At 39.1% G+C, this 21,774-nt stretch overlaps 2 protein-coding genes across 9 annotated transcripts in view; one reads left to right on the forward strand and one right to left on the reverse strand.

Annotated features, from left to right (window-relative positions):
• The first annotated feature begins 2,190 nt into the window (after window positions 1-2,190).
• LOC119584299 (SAYSvFN domain-containing protein 1-like) lies at window positions 2,191-6,295 on the forward strand. Its single transcript, XM_037932838.1, has 3 exons — window positions 2,191-2,483; window positions 4,899-5,131; window positions 6,070-6,295. Exons 1-3 carry the CDS (start codon window positions 2,271-2,273, stop codon window positions 6,200-6,202), a joined length of 579 nt encoding a protein of 192 aa, XP_037788766.1. The 5' UTR covers window positions 2,191-2,270; the 3' UTR covers window positions 6,203-6,295.
• A 605-nt stretch (window positions 6,296-6,900) lies between these two features.
• LOC119584252 (serine/threonine-protein kinase VRK1-like) overlaps window positions 6,901-21,774 on the reverse strand; it is a 102,001-nt gene continuing 87,127 nt past the window's right edge. For 3 of the 8 annotated variants that reach the window (XM_037932790.1, XM_037932803.1, XM_037932797.1), the window contains 9 exons: window positions 15,267-15,524; window positions 14,790-15,142; window positions 14,456-14,684; window positions 14,141-14,320; window positions 13,835-14,022; window positions 12,859-12,965; window positions 12,407-12,685; window positions 11,825-12,102; window positions 8,041-8,973 (listed from right to left, as the gene is read on the reverse strand). In XM_037932790.1, coding sequence (XP_037788718.1) covers window positions 8,810-8,973; window positions 11,825-12,102; window positions 12,407-12,685; window positions 12,859-12,965; window positions 13,835-14,022; window positions 14,141-14,320; window positions 14,456-14,684; window positions 14,790-15,142; window positions 15,267-15,426 — 1,938 coding nt within the window. In that variant the 5' untranslated portion in view covers window positions 15,427-15,524 and the 3' untranslated portion in view covers window positions 8,041-8,809. Of the gene's footprint in view, window positions 8,974-10,599; window positions 10,941-11,824; window positions 12,103-12,406; window positions 12,686-12,858; window positions 12,966-13,834; window positions 14,023-14,140; window positions 14,321-14,455; window positions 14,685-14,789; window positions 15,143-15,266; window positions 15,525-15,693; window positions 15,714-16,520; window positions 16,671-20,213; window positions 20,625-21,774 lie in introns of those variants that run through there. The other 5 variants (XM_037932771.1, XM_037932811.1, XM_037932817.1 and 2 more) reach the window with 5 other exon arrangements.

Raw genomic sequence — 21,774 nt, forward strand, 5'->3', positions numbered from 1 at the left:
GGGGGTAAACAAATGTTTTTCCAGATATTGTTACAAAAGTTACAGGCTAAAGCCTTACAACTGCAAGAAAACAACAGATCAAAAAGTTAAAAATACACTAGTCTGGAGTAAATGTAATGAAAAATATAACACAGATTTTCTGTTAAATGCCCTGGTTGTCTTCCTCCCTATGATCTACAACACAGACGAGGTTTCCTTTTCTATCATTAACATATGTGCAATTTTAAGAGACAAGTACTTTAGCTTGCATGACAAATCTTTTTTTTATCATTGCAATGGCCATTTTAATACATATACGCTTGAAACTTGATGCTCTCTCTCACTGAAGGCCCACAATCACAAGACTGACAAATTATTAGTGCGCTGTCAGGCAACAGCACTTGACCCTCCAACAAAAGGCCACAAAAATTCTGGTCTGTACAGCTTTCACTGGTTCATTATTTGTCAATAACCTCCTAACAAGACTGTCAATAAATGCCTAACAAGGCTTCATCTTGCCATAGAATACATGGAGGCATGTTGCCTTTGCTAGAGCACCAACAGACATAGAGGCTAGTCAGCACAAGGACAGTGGCCAAGGCAGTTTCTATTTTCTAAAAAAAATACTCAACTTATTCACAATTCTCATGTTAATATTTCTACTAGCTCTTTAGTTATCCATGCACATTACCTTTCAGTTTTCAAAGAATATGTTGTCACCACAAACAGCAACTACATATTCTCTGTCCACTAACTTGTATCATGCTCCACAATTTCAAGGTCAATCTTAAATCATTTCATCAGCAGAGAATTTATTCTATATACTTTAACTCTTGGATATGTGAATGGTTTGGTGAATTTCCATAAACAAAATAGCATATATACAAACTTTCGCAGTTATATAATCCATATTTAGTTCCAAAAATAGAATGAGCGAATCAACCATTAATTTCTTATAAGGAACTAATCCATCACAGAATACTTGGTACATATTCTCCTATTTCTACCTTCAATATTTTCAAAAAATAATAATCTTAGCTCCAATCTACCTCATAATTAGATTCAAAACGCAAAAATCACTTGAAGGTCTCCCAATTAACCACAACTTTCGCCACCCATTTCCCACCTTGATCTTCAGGACATGAGCTAATAAAACTCTCGTGTTATTTCCACACACCACACCATAAAACACAAGCCACAGGCACATTAACAGTCCCTGAACAGACCCTAAGATCACCATAATACCTCAAATACGACACAAACCTGAGGGCGTTGAGTGAGTGATAAAGCAGGCAGTAGTAGCAGGAGCAGGGTAAACAAAGGCCAATATTCTACTATAATTATAATTTTTCTAAAAAGAGTAAGAAACTTGATATTTTCTTTACTACCTGATACTAAGTTTATTTTTTTTCTTGTTTTTTATTTATAGTCTTGGTATTCATTTAGTGATAGACCTAATTTTGGTGTCGTAGTAGTTTTTAAAAGACTTATTCGTACTTAATTTATTTATCGAAGAATTGACTCGTAGTATTCTCAAAGGAAAGATCAATCAATTGTATTTTTAGTATGGTTGCATTTCTTAGTAACTCTTATTTTTGTCGTAAGAACTATTGATATAATTTCTAGTTTCATGTTTTGCTTACGGCTTTTTTCTTTTTCTTTTTCTTTTTCTTTTTTTTGTTGTAGCAATATGGATATACTTGTTCAATCAAGCATTGATATACTGATATTATTACAATATATATGTTGTCTATTTTCGGGTTTTGATAACATTCATGTAATTTCATTGGTATTCTGCATAAAAATATATATGATTTGATACTAAAAACACCTAGAAAGTCATATATCACGCTCTCTTTGCGTACATCTCATTAGTATCAAAGATAATGCCTATAATTTTACTCAGAATTTGTGGGAGAAAGTTTTAGGATAGCTCACAATGCCATATTAATCTTTAGTTGTGTTGACCTTGAAAACGAACAACTTTAGAAGTTCCTCTAAAGCCCCATCGCGGACGTGAACCAGAATTTATGAATGAAACAGCTGATTTTAGCGTTCGAGTGCACCTCAAAAATAATAAAATTTCTAGAGACCTCACAGATTTCAATAAAAACCTATATATCTACAGTATTTGAACGGAAAGAAAATAAAGAATTACAAAATTTGGCTGTTAAAGTCAACATGTTTAATTTACAATCGAACGCACGAAACAGCTGTTCGTGTGTAGACGTCAACAAGTGTGGTTCGCTTCTGACACTTCTAAGGATTAAGCCCCAAAGGAAACCCCAGAGATGCATTCCACAGGGAAATCCAGCATAGAGGAGCAGTTAGCACAGTATAGACTCAGGAAGAAGAGGGAAGATAGCTACAAAGACGTCAAAAAGCGGTTCTGGGAGTTGTTATGTTCAGCGATGTCTGTTATGAGGGGTAATAGCACAGCCTCCGAGGCCGAGAGCAGTTCAAGTGTTGATGATCAGCAACCCAGAGAGCATTCCGATGTGAAGGTGAATATTGTGGCTCTTAATATGTCAGTCTGTTGGTCATTTTATGAATCTGTCTATCTCTGTATGTATATATCTATTAACCTCTCCGTCTATGTGTCATTCTGTGTATCTATGTCTTTTTATCTATATATCCATTCATCTGTACCTGTGTGTGCATCTATATCAATATCTATCAGTTTTATCAGTCTATCTCTATCTATATTGGAAAGTTTATATAAATATGTATTGAAGAAGTTGTAAATGTCTTTTAAATCAATATCTCGTTATTTGAGTGTCATGTGCATGTTAGGCTAGGTTTGGGGTGGGATTTAAAGCTCTGATATGAAAGTGACCATAGGAGAACCATCTTCTTAAAAGAGAAAATGGATTGGGGTATGTAAGAGAGGAAACTGTTCAGTGACTATAGATCATTTTTATTTCTAGGTGAATAAATGTTCAAGCCATGTGTGTCATTTCTTAGACTCAGCTGATAATGGCCTGTTACACTGAACCACCAAGTGATAAGAATCTTGTGATGTGTACAGAACAGGTTCTTTTGAGGCTTAGGTTGTGGATATTACTTCAGAAGGTACTGAGAATTTTTAGAGGATAGTTTTCAAATTCACTTTTGACGAATGGATGTTACATAGTTGTTCTTCATAGTTTTCAAATTACCTCTGACTTCTGCTGATAAGAATTAATGATACAATAAAGAATATAGTTAACTAAACTTCTCATGATTTTTTGTTCTGTTGTATGTGAACTTTTATCGTGTGCAGTTAAGTCATAAATCTATGGTTTCCTAGAAGCCATAATTTTATGGGAAGTGCTTATTTCTCTGGCATCTAGTAAGCAGTTTTTGTGAGACAATTTGGTTGTCAGTGTTTAGTATTATATATTTTTTTTTTTTCTAATGAAAGCACCATTTTTCATTAGTTGAACAGCCATTGTGAGCTTGTGTTGAAACATGGCAGACAAACTGTTGCAGTTATTTGCCATTTTCTTTTACTACAAATAACCCCCAAAACATATAAACCCCAAAATAAGAGCTTGTTCTTTTTCAGATCATGTTTATCAGTAAATCCAGGAAAATTATTAAAATGTCATGTAGTTAGATTAGAAATCCCAAACAAGTTTTGGAATAATTCACTCAGACCCAATATTTAATTTTTTTTTTATAACCTCTCACTTCTCATTTTTATTTTAAATTATCAAAAGTTTGGATATTATTATATTTTGGATTTTTTTTTTTCTATTTAAAGTTTTCAGGATTTGTTTAGTTTTGCATTTGTATTTTTTCAACAGATTTTTATTTTATTTTTTCTTAAATTACCTGTTTTTATTAACATATGTAATATTATTCATTTAGTGGAGACAAACCTTTTCAGATTTATGCTTGTGTGTAAGTTGATATGAAAAAAAATAAAACTTCATAAAGATATATATTTGATATATATTGGGAAGAGGTGTGTGGTACATGCAGGTATATATAGATATATTTATAGGTTATAAAAAGGATTGAGGCAACAAAAGACAGCATCCTGGTTTCTGGTAATCAAATGAATTTCAAGTGTATTCTGTAAGGGTTCATAGACAAGATCGTCAAATATTATATTATATATTTTATTAGTATTATAGATTTGGTTTTATTGTAGTTAGTGTTATTGTGACAATAATTAGTACTCTTGATTATATCTTTATTACTGTATCTTTTCTTTCTTCTTGAGTTTCCATGTAGTTTAATGTGGAATTGTCCAGATATATTTGTGGTTTTATTTTAAGAGGTCTAACCAGTTCTGTTTCATTAATATTTAGTGATCTTACCGTGCCATTTTGTAACAGAATTACAAAAATATGTAGATGTCTAAAGCAGGGGTTCCCAACCTGGGGACCACAGGGTACTTTCTGGGGTGCCATGGGGGAATGTGAAAACTATGACGTCAAATTATACCAAATTTTATCTCACCTACAATACCTACATATATTCATCTCACATATCAATAAATTGGAATCTTTCCACATGGTGTTCTTGTCCTAGAGCTACAGACACAATTACAGTATGCATGACTAGTAATAACTGAGTCTGAAAAGATGACAGCCACTGTACAGGGCCATAGAGATTATACATTGGTCAGAGCCACAGAAGGAAAAAGGTCGGGAACCACTGGTCTAAATGAACTGGTAATATCTCAAACAATATTTTTGTTTCAGATTTTTATTTTATTTTTATTTTTATTTTTTTTTTCCACAATTGTTTTCAGAATTTAAAGCTCCTTGCTGATACAAGTTTGTTTACAAAAACAATCAGTCTTATGTAATATGAAGTTTTAGTAACATTTAGAAGAAAATCAGCTGGACTGCTAAATAGACCCTTTGAGTTTCATTATGTCTACTCTGTTTGTGTTAGAAAGCTAACGGAAATTTTCACCACCACAGGAACTTCGCAAGAGATTAACTGTTACGAGAGAGTCCTCCTCAGGCACAAGTGCAGATCACAGCGATGCAGACAGTGCAGGAAACACCACACTCCCATCCTTTAGCACCTACACAAAGTTGGACTGGATTGCTTTAGGGTTGAAATGTGCCATGTGGTTGATTCTCTTCAAGATCTTCATCTTACTTGAATTTGGAGCTGTATTTTTCATCTTCAGTGCCTTTGCTTTTATATGGTAGGTTTTAGAAGTGTGGTGATTATCACTTTCATTCATTGGTGTATGGAAAACAAAGTGGTAAATATTCCCAGGTAAAGCTGAGAAGTCTTGATTTGTTTTATTTTGGTTCTTAGTGTAAGAGATGGGTAAGCAGAAATTTAGTGTTTGAAGTAATTTGTGAGTGTAAAGGTAACATGTGTAAATTATTTATGTGCATGTAGTTTCAGCAGCAACCTTGGCTTGTGCACTTGAGCAAATCAAAATTTGTAGCATGATAGCTAAGAAATGAACGCACAGCTAAGGAATGGATGTTAAGCATACCTTTATACCAACCCAGAGAGAAAGTATTTTATGGGCTTAGATTTTTTTTCCCATATTGCATGTAATTTTCAAGTAGGTATGCTTAATGCTATTTTGGAAAATAGTTCAGCATTCTCTTAATTAACAATTGGAATCTACAAGTAAGTTTTACTGTTTCAGGAATCTTGCTATTAGAAATTAACAAGTATTGGGTGTTTAAACTCATTGCTGCAACCTATTTAGTCATTCATTTAAAGTTAAACAGAAGGTTTAATGGTTAATGGTCACAAAGCAAAATAAATGCGCTAGACATCAAGGGGCACTATAGAAAGGTGTAATAGTGAAAAGGGTAAAAAGGGGTTTAGTTCATAATTAAATATGATGCACATCAATAGTATTAACTCCATTTTATACTACTATACAAGGTAAGGTATCAGTTGAGAAAATCGTTTCTATGAATAAAGATTTATAATGATAGTTAAGGCTGCAAATATTGCATGCAATAGTTTATTACAATATGTCAATATGTACAGGCAAGTTTTTGTATAGAAGAATGGGGACTTCTTTTCTTTCTAAATTCCCTGTTCACTACTCATAAGTTGTAGTTTTATGTAAATATGCATTTTTGTAATTCTAACTATTATCACATGTTCCAGGTACAACATGAGATCTGAGCCCAAGAAAAAGGGGGAAATAAGTGCCTACTCTGTCTTTAACCCCAACTGTGAGACAATAGATGGAACTCTGTCTGCAGAACAGTTTGAAAGGGAAATTTTACATAAGATGTAGACAGAGGCACAGGGAATCACAAGATCCATTCCAGGAAATTAAAAATGAAATATTTTGTTGCAAGTCAAATATATTTATCCATCTTCACAATTATTTTGATTTTCATTTTGTTTTTAAATAACTATTTGGTTAACTTTTTTTTTGCACTTCAGTTTTACAGATGTTAGAATAAGCAAAAAGTTTATGAACTACAAGGACAGGGTTTTGGTGGGAGTGAAATATTAATCGTTTCATGTCCTTGGATCATCACTATTGTCTTTCAGTAGATATAGGATTTCAATAATAATTATGATTTTGATACTTTTCTTGCTGTGAGGTTTATTCCACCAACAACTTTTATACTTTGCTTTTGTTCCAATGTTTTCTGTCAACCCACCTTGGAGCAGTTATCCCTGTTGAAATTAGTTTCGAAGTTTGTATCTCTTGCATTTATTGCATGGGTTTTGGAAAACAGACTAGATTATTTTCTGTTTTGGTTTTATGTATTTACTTTTAAACAATTATCATGTCCTGTCCATTGGATAATGCCAAGCAGTACAATCTTTCCAGTGGAAAAGTGGAAATTTGCCTTCATATAATACTGATAGTTACCAATTATTGCAAAATGTGATATAACCCATTTCTATTTTTAAAAAAAGGTCTGTGATTGGGGTGACATAGATTTATAATTTAGAAATAAAGGTTATGAAGAAAGCCAATAATCAAAACACTTTATTTTTCAAAAAAAATGTACACTGTACAATGGAATAAACCAGTACTGACTGAGTAAAGAGCCGAAGCTTTGAGCAAAAAACAACGTGAACCATGAGATCCTGAAGGAAGGGCCAAAAAAAAGGAAATCCATTTGGCAATTATAGTAACTACAAATTCCATTGGTAAACAAAACCTAATAAAACCAGGGAATCAACAATTACTCACACTATTGTCATACCATGGAAAAAAAAAAAGGTAAAGATTAACATGCAATCAATAGCAGTAAATTTCTCCAAACAAGAAAAGGCAGTTGGCTAAACCAGATGACTATTTCACACGACTTTCATTTTTACTTCATTATACAATGCTGGTGTGCAAAAAATGGCAAAGGAACCCCATTCTGTAAACTGAAAGTCACTAGTCTGGTTGGTGGAAGAAGCAAATTCCATAACAATAGTTCCTGATGACTTTTGACTATTGAAAAATCTTTATATTTTTATTTTTTAATAAAAGCTGCAGTAGCTACAAACACAATTATTAATGAATACTTAATAATACTAATAATGCCTTCAAGCAAAATGTAACTACTGGTGATTTTCAGTCTACATGGGAGTCTTCCTTGGCAGGTAATGGAACATCTTCAGCCAATAACGTTCAGAACCACAGGAATTTAAGAAAAATCTACTTCAACTTTATTACACAACCAGAACAGGTACTACCAATTCCATATAGTATGCTTGTCAAGGTCATTTTCATCAGGGGGAGGATAAAAATAAAAAATAAAAAAAAACATATCAGAGAAGACAGCAAAACTTGAAAAAGAAAAGGAAAATTATTGATTCGCACAATAATGCCACAAGAAAATGTCTAAAATAAGAACACAGAAACTGCTCTTTAGAAAGTCTGAAAAGCCAATGGCAAGGAACCTATTAATCCTTGTTTTTTTTTTTTTCTTTTTTTTTTTATATTTTATTTTAGAGATATCACAGCCTTGGCCTAAAAGATTTTCCTCTACAACTCCAAAGTTTGGTTGAATACATACACATGTGATATTTAATTTACTTTGAACTGTACTGGATCCCTTGATGTAGTAAAGTTATTGCCAATATCATAAAAGAAATTGTGAGCTAATAAGGCACACAAACTAAATCCATATTTTTATTTTTCAAATATATAAATATACTGGTTTGCAAAAGAACCTTTAAAAAATGAAAAAAACATCTTTTTTATTAAGCAGTATTTTCAATATAAAAGCATAAATGAGAATGGAATATGACATGAAATAATTTAGAGACTGAAAACGTTTAAGCCTAGGATGAAATGAACATGATGGCCACAGGAGAAACGTGATTTTGAATGACTGGACAATTGGCCATATTCAAGAAAAGTAGAGAGAAAAAAATATATATGTATTTACACAACTGGTCACTACAAGAGTTCAATGGATTTTGTCACTGTGCACAACAGTCTGGTCCACATGGTTTCTAGCAGAAATACAACTGGAATAAAATTTCTTTCTAAATGTTCACAACAGTTTCACTAGCTTACAACCATGTCTCACACTCCTGAGGTTTGGCATTTCCTCAAAAGAAAATTAGCCCTTTTGAAGGATTAAAACAAAAATAATAAGTATCTATATATGTATAATATATATTTATATATCACCTTCAGTTCTTTCTCATTTTTCCAAATGAAACAGTAACAAGTCATTTTCCACTTCACTTATATTTTTCAAATTCAACTATTAACCCTCGTCACAGTATCTCTGAGGTACGTACAGTATATACACAATAAAAATTTTCAACACATCTTTTCCAATGTGAGCACCAGTAAATCCACTGTTTGATCACCAAAGTATATTGCTGACTAATTATATTTTCTCTTTTTTTTTCACAAAACCAATTAACACTGCACTTAAAATATCTCGGGTGACGTCTGTCTAGATATGCTGCGGGTCACTCTCACGCCTGGAGATGTCTGAGTCGCAATTGTCCGTAACTCTACACGCGCACTACTCAGCAGCTGTGCAACTTCTCTCGGCGAGACGTATAGACCTGTTCGTTGACGTCTGGTGTGTCCTTTATATGATTGAAATTGAAATCAGTAATGTTAAGTTTTGCATTGGATGCCTAAATCTATAGAGATCTATATTTATAAAACTAAAGCTACAGCAAAATATAGTTTACTTTGAGTAAACTTTCTACGTTATACTATATGGTATTCTACTTTCTACTTAAGTGTTACCTGATAATGATTTGCCTTGTAACAACACATACTGTGTAAGGCTACCAATCATAATCCTGAGCAGTTTAGCAACTAGGTAGAGTTGATATGATTCCCAACCTAATGAAGGTAATATCTTTCATACCTTCAACAAATGGGAAAACTTTGAAAATTACTGTAACAGAACTCTTTGCAACCTGAATGTACATCATTATTAGTTACAACATCCAAATAATAATATTTATTATTCATATTCTCATAAACCTTTATATAAACATCCTGAATTTACAGTACAGTAGATATGTATATATAGAGATTTCCTTATCCTAAGAGGTCTTGAATTATGACTAAAATTATCTAAATATTAAACCTTTGAGGTATATATATTTTTAAAAATTAACTTCTGATATAACAGTATTGTATACTGCAAAAACTTACTTACTGATTAGCAATAAACATAATTAATGTATCTATAGTTGGTATTAAAAAAAAAAAAAAAAAAAAAAAAAAAAAAAAAAAAAAAATATCTTAACCCATTGGATTCAGGTGACATGACTCATGTGAAAAAACTGAGGGGACTGTGCCATCATGAAATCTTCAGCTTAGGTCTGGGGTGACAGGACAGACACACTGTAAGATCTGGGAGAAAGACTACACTCCACGGGCACTGGGGAAGAGTGGCTTGCACTATTACAGGTAAAAAAGGGGTGGAATGTACCATCTGCCAGCAATGACTGGAAGGTGGACACTATTTCCGTGCTCCGGATTCTATTCCTACCTGTGACTTTCAGCCCTGAGTGTTTTATAAAATTTAATAACATGAGAACATTTAGAAAATAATAACAATATTACTTATTGTTTTCATAACTGCAAAGAGTTGTAGACTACCTAATGGGATAATGTGGAGTCTGCTTACGGAAAACACGTCTACTGCCTCTGTTACTGTATAATAAATAATAATTACAAAGCTAGGAAAATGGCAAAAAAGCAAAAATTGCTTATATAGCCTAGATTCATATGAGCCAAACCTAAAAGCCACACTGCCAGGAATCACTACTCAAGTAATGTTCAGATTCTGACCCACAGGCAGGTCAGGAGGCACCTGGATCCAACAGGTTAATGCTTATGTGCGTATATATGTATATATATGTTTTATTTTATAAATACATACAAGTATGCATTTCAACTGGGGGAAAAAAAAAGAGGGTAAGAAATACAAACTAAAAACTACAATATAGGAGTAATGCTACTGTTACTACTATAATGCCCATCTAAAAGATACCAAAGTAAAACATTTGTACATATTTAAAGCTATCTGTATCATTCAAACCTGTAAGACAAGACAGATACAAAGCACTTGAACATACCCATGGAATATATATTGCACTACACACCTTTCAGTAATGTGTGCACACCCACGCATGCACGCACGCACACACGCACGGACGCACGCACATGCACGCGCACACACACGCATGCACGCACATACACACTCGTAAGGCACAATGACGAGAGCAATTGAGAGATTTGGGCTACTGTTTTTTCTAGTAACCTGTCCTTCATGATAAAGATCTTTATCTGGCACAATACTGTGAATATCTTAGCACTAAACATTGCGTTGAAAAACACAAGTCTCTTCCTTCTCATGAGAAATGCATATAAAATGCACTCTTGAACCTATTTATACAAATATTCTGTAATCAGTTTTATTAGCTCTAAGCCAATGATTTGACAGCCAGCCTGGACCTGGTGACAATGGCGTATGTTGACAGGACTGTGGACACGCAGCTCCATGCGTAGGAGACCCAACAGCGTTTCACGCCTGTCAGGGATGATCTTAAAATCAGCATTTCATTTCCAAAGGAATTATCTTTGGAATATGAAATGCAGAGTTTAGTTGCCTTCATTTCCTTTCTTGATATTTTACTTTGAAATCAATCTTTCAAACAGCACTATCTTGTGAATTTGCATTTGTGATATGCTAAATATAGGATTTTATTTATAGAAAATTAACATCAGGATAATAAACACTTAACTTCATATATGACCTTAATATTTGGAAATCAAATGCAGTTATTATATACTTAAACTCTTCAAAACGAAAGGAAAGAAGGCAAAAAATTTGAATGTTCATTGCAATAAATTGGCTGTGTGGAAATTATACCATGATTAACTAGAAAAACAAATCAATAACCAAAAAAACTCTCATGCTTTCATTTTCATATTTAAATATTTGACAAAACAGCTTCTCTCCAACATACAGGACCTAAAAGAAAATGTTTGATCATCCCAAGTGTTGTGTGTAGAGTAGGAACAGGGCAGAAAAACAATATAACACAGAGAACTCAATACTATTAACTCATAATGGCATTGAATTATCCATGTTATGTTGAATTTACCAACAACCTGATCACTCTTTGTCTGTGTCAGTGTTGGATGCCTTAAATATAACCCATGGGTAAGAAGGTACTAATAAACAGTATAGATAATGGTAAGAAACCAATGAACATGGACTGATGCCCTGTTTACACCGTCCTTCAATGATTACTACAAACAACTTACCATCTTTGCAATAACAACCAAAACACCAATAATAGACAAACTTATACTCTAATAGGAGGAGAAAGGAAGAAAAAGTTAGAAAAAATAAAATACAAGAACAACATGACACTGTCTACCAGCTCTTGCTCAAGAGGTGACACTTACCCTTTTTAACTGTATTATTATTTTGAGGAGCCATATAGGGAGGAGAGGGAGCCGTTGGAGAGTAATAGATGGTGGCGTCGTTCGAGTCCTCATTCTCCGAGGAATCAAACATTTGCGGTGACCCAACATCTGATAAGGAACTAGAATAACAATAGGTTTCGCAGTCTGAGGTGGATGACAGGCGCTCAGCACGTCTCCGCATCACAGCTTCCATCTCAGGGGTGAACTGTGTTGGGGGCTCTTCCCCTGTGGGGCTGCTTCTGTTGCTGTAACAGTTGCTGTAAAGGAAAAATGAATTAACCACTTCATCCACAATGTAGCAAGATTGTAAGCTATGTGAGAGAAAGGAAACTGAGGAAAAGGGGGGAGAGAGAGAGAGAAAGAGAGAGAGAAAGAGAGAGAGAAGAGAGAGAAAGAGAAAGAGAAAGAGAGAGAGAGAGAGAGAGAGAGAGAGAGAGAGAGAGAGAGAGAGAGAAAGCAGGCAAGAAAGCCATTAAAGCAAGTAAAAATAAAGAAGCAAGATATGTGGAACTTTTAGACTTCATCTAACTGAATCTGATGATAAAAACTACTGTAGCTCACCTATTGTGCCTATGACGTTTTTGGCAAACTGGTGGAGATGCCGACTTCTCTCTGATCTTGTTCATGATTTCAATCATCTGTGGGGTAGGGTTGTCAAGGGACGTGTCCCGAACAATGCCTAATCTCTTGGGTCTCTGCTTCATTTTACGCTCGGCCATCTTTTGATTTTCCTTCTCAATCATTACGTCTTCAGGGTCTATGTAGGCGAACTCTGGCTGATTAGGCTTGCTCAGACTGATACCTATCAAGGAATTTCTGGGGCAGGTTCTTGTATTAACCCTAGCAGGAGAGAAATAAATCAGTACAAAAATAACCAAAAAGAAGTAAGTAACAAGTAAGATATTAATTTTAAAGGAGTTTCTCTTTTTTTTCCTTAAGTCATTTATTATATTCACTTGCTCAATTTGCAAATCCTGTTACGAAAATTGATTCTAGGTTGGAGTTTTGCATACCTCTTATTCCTTGGCCTACATGGAGAGATATTAGAAGCCCTCATCATCTTCTTGGGAGTGAAGTCCGATATATTTTCCTCCTCCTCTGAACGCCGCTTTGTGGTTTTCTAGAAAGCAAAAATTTCCATGGGGGTTAGCAATTTCTAGGAATGTCATGCATGCAACACATCAGCAATACAAAATATTTGACTTCAATTCATATAGCTCAATGAACAAAGTACAAAAACACACACACACACACACAATTGACCAAAAGAAAATAAATACACAAAAATTAAGAAAAAAAGCCAACACCCATGAAAATCTTTGCTGTCTAAGGATGCAGAAGAAATACCAAGTTCTCGAAATTCCTTTATTGATCATCATCTCTACACCAATCTCAGTTCCTTGCTCTGGACATACAAAGTAACTAAACAAAGCTTTTCTAGCAATGTATTGCAATACAAGATACTGCTACGTAAGGAAATAGATGCAATTACAACATGAGAATGGAGTGTATAAAAATAACAAAATGACTGAACACGATTTCTGGTTTCCATATTACTTCACTAGCCAAAATTTCTCATAGTAAAAATAATAAATTGGCACCATGGTCTCACCACCATAATCAGGCACTTCTGGAATGTATCTAACGCTTCTTATTCATAAGGGCAATCATCTGAGGGGTAGGGTTGCTAATGCCCGCATACTTTGAGGTGTCAGGAACATCTACAGCAGCTCCCCTGCCCCTTCCCCTGGACCCACTCCTACCCCTGCCCCGTCTTCCAACATTGGCTTTGTTACTCGTGTTCTCCTTCTCTGACACAGGGGACGACTCCCTCGTACTACTGCCACTGCGGCTAGAAGCACCTCTACCCCTCTTACTAGCACCTCTAGCTCTCTTAGCACCACTCTTCTTGGGCTTCTTTTCTGACAGTTCTTCCTCATCCTCCTGCTCTTCTTCATCTTCCATTTCTTTACTATCTCGCTTTCTTACCTTGCGGTCGAGACGCGACTTGGGTTTACGTGACACTGGCACTGGTGTTGCTGACATAAACACCAGCTTCCCGTCATCCCGGTAGCCCTTGGCCTTTAAGCCCTCGCGGAGGATGTTCCGGCACTTCTCGTAGTCAGGCTTCTCGTCAAAAGCCAGGTTGACCACGTATTCTAAATACTCTTTCAGACCTGGTGATGAGAGACAAAAAAAGCTTAGGCTTAACTTAGGTATATAACTAGATCTCTAATTAACTCTTAATCCAAAACAAATCTATTTTGCCACAATTAATTTTTTTTCTTTTCTTACCTGGAGGCTGGGTTTCTGGGAAACACTGCGACATAAATGTATCTAGTTTCTCCATGTAGCCCCTCTTCTGATTAGCTACATAATTGCAATCTTGTAACTTATCTTCCCAAGGTAGTCGTGAACAAAGCCACTGTGTCATGTTGTAGCCAAGGATCTCTAGGTCTCCTCGTCGGGAGTGAGCTGCAACAAAGATAATTGCAAATATCAGTATCAATATTCAATAACATGTTACTGTAATGCAAAATTACATCACTGAAACATTCCTTTCCTTAACATGAGCTTGTCATATCAAGTTTCCTTACAATGCCTACTTACCACCAATGTGGGCATCCCGAGATGTAAATTCTATGGTGCCATCATGGGCCTTCCTCTGATCAAACTTGTATTCTTTGTGCTTCCCATCGTTGGCATAGCGACAGGCCAGGCCAAAGTCAACGAGGAATACCTGGTGTTCAGTGCCCGGTTGGTGTCCGATCAGCAGGTTGGATGCCTTGATGTCAGCATGGATGTACTCCTTGCTATGGATGTATTCCAGCACATCCAACTAGAAAAAAAGATTCAACAATAAGCATTTACCATTAATCAAAGATGCAAGTACAAACATGTGCACTGGATATAAACTTGCACTACTTTGACCGAGTCTACTCACAATTTGAATGCCCACTTGAAAGACGGTCTTGAAGGAGAATCTCTTGCTGTGTCTCTCGAGGATCTTCTGCAAGTCCATGCCAAATCTCTCCATGACCATGAATCTGTACTTCTGGCCATTGTATTCAAACGAGCCTGAGCCCAGGTACTTTGGCATGCCCAGGCGCTTCAGCTTCTTCTCCTTCTTCCAGGTTTCGATGTGCTCTGGCTTGGCTACGCGCATGTAGCAGTGCATCTCCGCAAACAGTGGGCCATTGCTGTGAGGCTCCACTTTGATAACATAATCGGCTGAATCATCCACTGGTCTGTCTGTTTCATTGGAAGCCAAGTAGATCTCTCCGAAGCCACCCACACCTGCAAGAGAAACCCATTCACAGGTGTCAATGCCGAAGATCCTACACAGAACAGCACCAAACAGAGAGGCAATTCAAGTAAGCCAATCAACATCTACAGAGGAAAATAACACTTGTCTACTCACCAATACTATTACCAATTCTCCAGTTCTTCTTGGCAATATCTGTTACGACGACCCCAGGGGCAATGGGGTCGGGCAGCTTGAAGCCGTTTGCTGCCACACGCTTCTTGGGAGCTGCCTTCGAGCCTCCCTTGTTTGCGGTTGCTCCTCTGCGGGGAGCCATGTCCGTCTAGCTGGCAGGTTCGGTTTAGGACAAATGTGTTTTCCCTTCACTTGTTCTCCCCTAGTAGCACCAAATCTCTCACTTGCTCTCTCAAAATCCTGCAAAGAAAGGAGAAAGACAAAAGTCAGTGCTGAAAAATCTCTTACGAGGCCTTGCACGATATTTTCTCTTCATTTCGTTCAATTCATAGCTTAGCTCCTATCAATAAAATAACCTTTGTTATCACCTCCATTGAGATCTATAGAATAAGGTATACACTAGTCACACCATTTCATCTTTCCCACATTGAAATCAATCTTAAAGGAAGAAATAGGTTTTCTTTGGTATTATCACTGAACAATATTTCTTTAAAATTGTGACCATTCTGAGTCTTTTAACCAAACAGATGACACTGTCTTAGCCTGATAAGGAGAACTGAGGTAACGTCCTGATAAGTAATGTACCAATAACACGATGATTAAAAACACTAAACTTTACAACGCACCTTCCACAGACTTCTCTAGGGCTCCTAAACTTAAACCAAACTAAAAGCTAAAAACTAAAATTAAAAGCAAATTCCTCGGGACAAACTACATAGGCCTATCCATCCATTCACCTTCGAAACTCTCTCGAAGTTGCCCTTTTCCGCAAACCTCAACCTCAACCTTAAAAATGCATACACACAAATCGCCTTGCGCAAGAAGTAGTACTCGAACCCAGAGAAAATAGGGCCGAACGAGGTAGAAAACCTTCCCCAAAATACGAGCGAACGCTTCTGCCGGAGACGTGGCAACAGCGCATCATCTGATCGCTTTTCTCCCCGAATTTTCCTTCCCAGACCGCCCGAGTCGCCTCGCCTCTTTCGCCCTTTCCCCGCTCGCCCTGGCCGCCAAGCCCCCACACACCAAGGAACCTCCTCTGTGCCGCTTCCTGAGCAGCCCCGAAGGCGCCGAGGCCGCCCAGCGCGAGCCCCCCGTCCCCGCACGGCTCGCCCTCGCCTCCGACCCGACGAGGAACAACAAACATCCCCCACATTCCGCCCGACCCGAATTCACGCGCTCGAACCCCACCCGCGGGAAAAAATCACCAAGAGACGAATAAAACCACTGCCTCACCTCAACTTAAAACATAAAAGGAAGCCAAAAGCGAGCTCCTAAATCACGTGGAGTAACCGCCTCATCTCGAAAAAGCGTGTCCCTGCGGGCGGCTGCCTCGTCCCTCCGCCTCTCCAGCGCGACAATGGCGGGAACGGCCGAGCATCGCGTTGCGCACGCCCCGCCCCCGCCCGCCGCGTCCCAGCCCGCGCCTCGGCCGCGGCTTCGGACTCCGCTCGTGTCCGGCGGGGAGGGGGAGGGGGGCAGGCGAGGTGGGGGGCAGAGGGACGGGGAAGGGGGGGGGGGGCGAGTCTATTTTGCATGAAGAAAGGGTAATGGTTAAGCCTTTGGGGTTGTACACGTAATATCGGCGATTTTTTTTTGCGATGATTACAGTTGGCGCTGCGGCGAAAAAATGCAGGTACTTTTATTACCTCAGTCCATGGTGATGTGGAATGTTTACGTGTTCAAGCCGAACGCCGCTCTGCGACATGCGAACACTCAGGTGCATATATAGCATTCTTAAGTGAACAATTTCTACAAGTTCAAGCATGAACATTTTGCCTCCCGCAACATGATGTCATGGGCCATATTGCACGTCATTGAGTATAACACGAACTTTCGCAACCATGGAGCAATTTTAGGAAAAATAACTGATTTTTAATTGACAAGCATTAAAAAGTTCTGATATATGATTCTATCATGAACTAATCGTTAGTGGTGCAATAACCTACGAACAATATTGCGCTCAGTAAAAAGTATGCACTGAAAATACAATGCATATTTCCATCCATCTAACAACAATATATATATATATATATATATATATATATATATATATATATATATATATATATATATATATGACAATACAGGTTTATGAGGACCACCAGCGAAACATGCACTATACCTGTATGAAGGTTCGAACTTCCGTGCAAATTTAGTTCAAGCTCACTGTTTCGGTAGATCATCTTACTTCATCTTGGTTCATAGTTTCTCCCCATTAGCTTTCCAATAACGGGACCCGAACGAATGATACTGTTCACATTACACATTCTACAATAATATCCTTCCTACTAGTCTCTCTCTGGAAGATGGTGCCCCCCCCCCCCAGAAATGAGCAAGGGAAGGCACTTTGGGCGAGTTTCCCCATCTGCCATGCTACTGGAAGTGCTTCCTTAGTCCGTAAGTGCATCCTCTTCTATGTAGTTTATCACTGATCCCAAGTGTAATTTGAACCTAATCTGCTGCCAATAAGTTCATCAGTATAATTCGTGAAGGGTTCGTCTGAAGGGTGGGGGTATCTATACTGCCTGATGTTCGTTTCCACATATCGACAACCCTTTCTCTTTGCCCTACACCCGGACTTTATATCCTAGAAAGCATTTTGAATGGTTTTCTCCTTCAGATTGAGAAACAATTTTCGACGCTGAAACCTAAGCAAGAGCAAACTTTTGCGTTCATATCGTACTGAAAGGCATGCAAATCTTTTCAGAAAGATATCTATATTTTCAAGATTTTCATGATACGAGGCAATAAATCCCCCCCCGCGATAGCCAGGTAATGCAGCTCAATAAACCTTTCCTGGTCAGTGAAACATACAACTGCTAGTGCCCTATCGTCCCCGTCAGGTTGGATGTGCGGATATTCCTTAGAGCACAAGCCAGGAAGCTTAGCGGGGTATCCCAGAAGGCAACAAGTGAGGGTCAGCATCAAACACTAGCGACGCACCGTCCTTCCGAACAAATTCACTTTTGACATGCCAAATGAGTTCAGACAAGGAAATCTGTGTCCCTATTAAACGCAAAAACGACTTCTACGTGATGGGGAGAAGACACCCCTCGCGTTCCACCTTACAGAAACTCAGAACAAGTCAAGATTGCCTCGGGTTTGTCCACCAGTCTGGCAACGCTGCCTCAAGGCCTCCTCTCATTTATCAAAGTGGTCTCGCCTCGGTCGCACTGAACTTGAACCTAATACGGCTGTGTATTTTGGGTAACGCGACTCCAAGACCTCTGAAGTAGCGCCTGATTCTTCTTCTCAAGACAACGGCAATTATGGACAGGGCAACCAAACATTATTCTAATTGCCTTGTCCACCACAACAGACGCATGGATAATGAAACCTGGGAAGCTGCACTTATCCCTGGAGAGCTCGACAACGTCCGCCACCAGAGAACTGAATAGCACGACACAGGCACAGGAAATGATACAAACTTAAAAAACCAGCTCCCATCTCTATCGTACTTAATTCGTGGTCACCAGTCGAAAATACTAAACTCCCCCATTTCTATAATATTAGATAATAGATTCACAGCTACTGATAAGGTATATCGAAAGAATTACATGTAAAAACTTAAGGAATATATATACTGTACATGACCCACAACCATCAGGAATATGACCTATGCAGTAAGTTATGCCTTTGTGCAACGTTCAGGTGGCCTTATTTGGTATTCAGCAAACTAGTCCCGAGAGGAAGGACAAAAAAGCGGTTTAAAAAGTTTTGTTTCCCGAATGTTATTTTAGTGCAGGGGCAGCGTGTTCGTACTTACTGCACTATGCTGTCGTTTTGTGCCCATGTAGTCTTCCATTGCAACAGCTGTGGATCGGTTCTCCTGCATCCACATATGCGTACATACATACATGCATACATATACCCACACCCACAGAGTATAGCTTTACTGTTATTACTATTTTCATTGTACAAATTAATTACCTATCGCAGTGATAAATTAACAATAACAGAAAATCAATAACAATAACAATTATAATAATAACAATGACCATAATAATACTGATGGTGATGATGATGACAATTATATAAATAATAATGACCCCAGCAACAACAATAGCAGTATTTGTAAAATTAATATTAACAATATTGTGTATGGATAAAATAATAATGAAAACACGAATATCAATAATGAATGAAAACACGAATATCAATAATGAAAAATAATAACAATTAATAATACCCACATAACCCAAGTCGTTCAACATCGAGAACCGCTTAACAACAAATTAACAACCTCTACAACAACAACAACATGGCGCTGATCAACCCACCACCACACACACGGACTCCAAAATACCGGATTTCCCATCTGATAGCTCCCCCCCCCCTTGAGGACCTTGAAGCCAACACGTAGACTGATATATAAAACCCCTTCCACTGCCCCACCGCAGGCTCACCTCGCGACAGCAGGTGAACGATCAGAGAGGAATAAAAAGGGTACGAAAGAAGTGCGAAGAAGGGTATAAGAAAGAAGAATGGTGCGAAAAAGGGTAAAAAAGAGGTACGAGAAGGGGTAGAAGGTACGAGAAGGGGTAGAAGGTACGAAAAAGGAGAGGAAATAGGGTAAGGTGAAAGGTACAAGAACGGCGTTTCCTTTCGCATTCCTTGGTTCCCGGTGTTGAGGTGGTGATGAAACACTAGAATATTAATTTTGCAAGAGGTAAAAGATGCGCGTGGCAGGCTGGATATGAATGATGACAGGCTAACGGGTTGGTAGCAATACGTATCTGAAATACAAGCGCGCTATTCGGCCACGCCGGATTCACCTCACAGTCAACAACCCGCAAATGCATCTTTGTTTTGATAAAAAGGAAGAAAAAAAATACAGTACCATTGAAGATCCAAAGGAATAGTAAGACTAAAATAAAAGGAAAAACTCTTCGATTCGACCACGATAACGAAAATCACCCAACTTACGTCTCAGCGCAGATCCTCGTCACGGTCGGCCATGTCTTTCCCAGAATCGGTTCCCGGCCTGAGGGCAGCACATCCCACATCCCAGGCTCCAGCAGCCTTCTCATCACCTCGATACGACGGCGATCTCTCATCGGAACACACGACTCTCAACCAGTCTCTCTATTCCTTTGCTTCACTGTAAGAAGTTTATCTCTTATCTCCGTTCTTCGGAGCGTAACAGGTTCGCACACACTACTAACAATTCTCCTTAGCAAAAATCCACACAAAGAAACGACCGTGTCCGGGCAGTCAGTCGCCTCTGCACGGCTTGGACAGCGATGAGGTCCCACGTAGGGGGCGGGCGAGCGCTCACACACACTGCGCCAGACGAGTCAGCGAGACCACACTGCCGAGCGAGAGCCACCAGTCTACTAGCGCGGGGCGGGCGAGAGCGAAGGGCTTTTGACTCCTCGCTCCGGGAGGCGGGGGGCGGGAGGCAGGGGCAAGAGGGCCGGGCGAGGGGGGGAGGAGCCGGGAAGGCTCTACTCACCGGGGAGTGCCACACCATAGCAATAATGTTGCCGGGATACCCGCCGCGCGGGATTCTCGCACTTACCGGCGCCGTAATGCACTCCCGCCCGCGCCGCGACGCCGGCTTCCTTCGTTACCGCAGGGGTCGTTTGCGCCACGATCCGCGCCGGCGACCAGGCCGTCAGCGTTTCGCGGATACGCGGCGTTCAAGCAGCATCGGCCGCCCGCGCTCATCCGGCTGGCGGCGGCGACGACGAATCCGACGACGCGCTTACGTAAGCTGCAGCGACCGCATCGCATCGTTTTTATAAGGACCAAAATGGCTGCTAAGCGGATTGCGTGGGGCGGGTGAGGGGGGGGGGAGCGGTTATGTATAGCAAGGAGAGGGGGGCCGGAAGGAGGGGGGGGGCAGGTAAGTTGAGAGAGGCCCACCCCCCTGGTCGACGCGTACTGTTACGCAAGCAACAGGAAAAGCATCTCTGTAAAAAAAAAAAAACAATTCCCCCTTCCCCAAAGAGGTAAAGAAAAATGCTCCTCGAATTCAGAAAACTAAAATCCCCGACCTACGTGGGGAAACCAAGGCACAAAGCACACGCGAAAGAGATAAGAGCGAAGACAAAAGAGCGAGAAGAGAGAAGAGGGAGGAAATTCAGGACGGGGGCGGATCGAGTGCCTTCGCCGTGACTGGCGCTGACGCCGCGCTTTGGCCGAGCTCCTACGCACGATGACGGACCCCATGACCCTCCCGCTCGCCCCATTTGGCCCCGTATGACAACGCATCAACATCGCCCTGCCGCGCGTTCTTAACCTTTGCAATTACCTTTCCTCATTGAAGCTTAGGTTAAAAAAAATACCAATAAAAAAATAATAACATTAATAATGATGATGATGTGAACTATTGACACCTGGTCTCGAGCCTCATCATTCTCCCTATCCCTCACCCCCATCCTTGCAAGCACGAATTCAACCTTCCTTTGTTATGCAACACCGAGGCGTGAGGAAAGGAGAGGGAACGAAGGAGGGAGGGAGGGAGGGAGGGAGGGAGGGAGGG

This window comes from Penaeus monodon, chromosome 2 (genome assembly GCF_015228065.2).
Source record: "Penaeus monodon isolate SGIC_2016 chromosome 2, NSTDA_Pmon_1, whole genome shotgun sequence".
NCBI lineage: Eukaryota > Metazoa > Arthropoda > Malacostraca > Decapoda > Penaeidae > Penaeus > Penaeus monodon.

Excerpts from the sequence above, each read along its gene's own strand:
- LOC119584299 (XM_037932838.1), top strand. The coding sequence starts at position 2,271 with ATGCATTCCACAGGGAAATCCAGCATAGAGGAGCAGTTAGCACAGTAT. Across the intron at positions 2,484-4,898 it reads GAGAGCATTCCGATGTGAAG|GAACTTCGCAAGAGATTAAC; the intron begins GTGAATATTGTG and ends TCACCACCACAG. Across the intron at positions 5,132-6,069 it reads AGTGCCTTTGCTTTTATATG|GTACAACATGAGATCTGAGC; the intron begins GTAGGTTTTAGA and ends CACATGTTCCAG.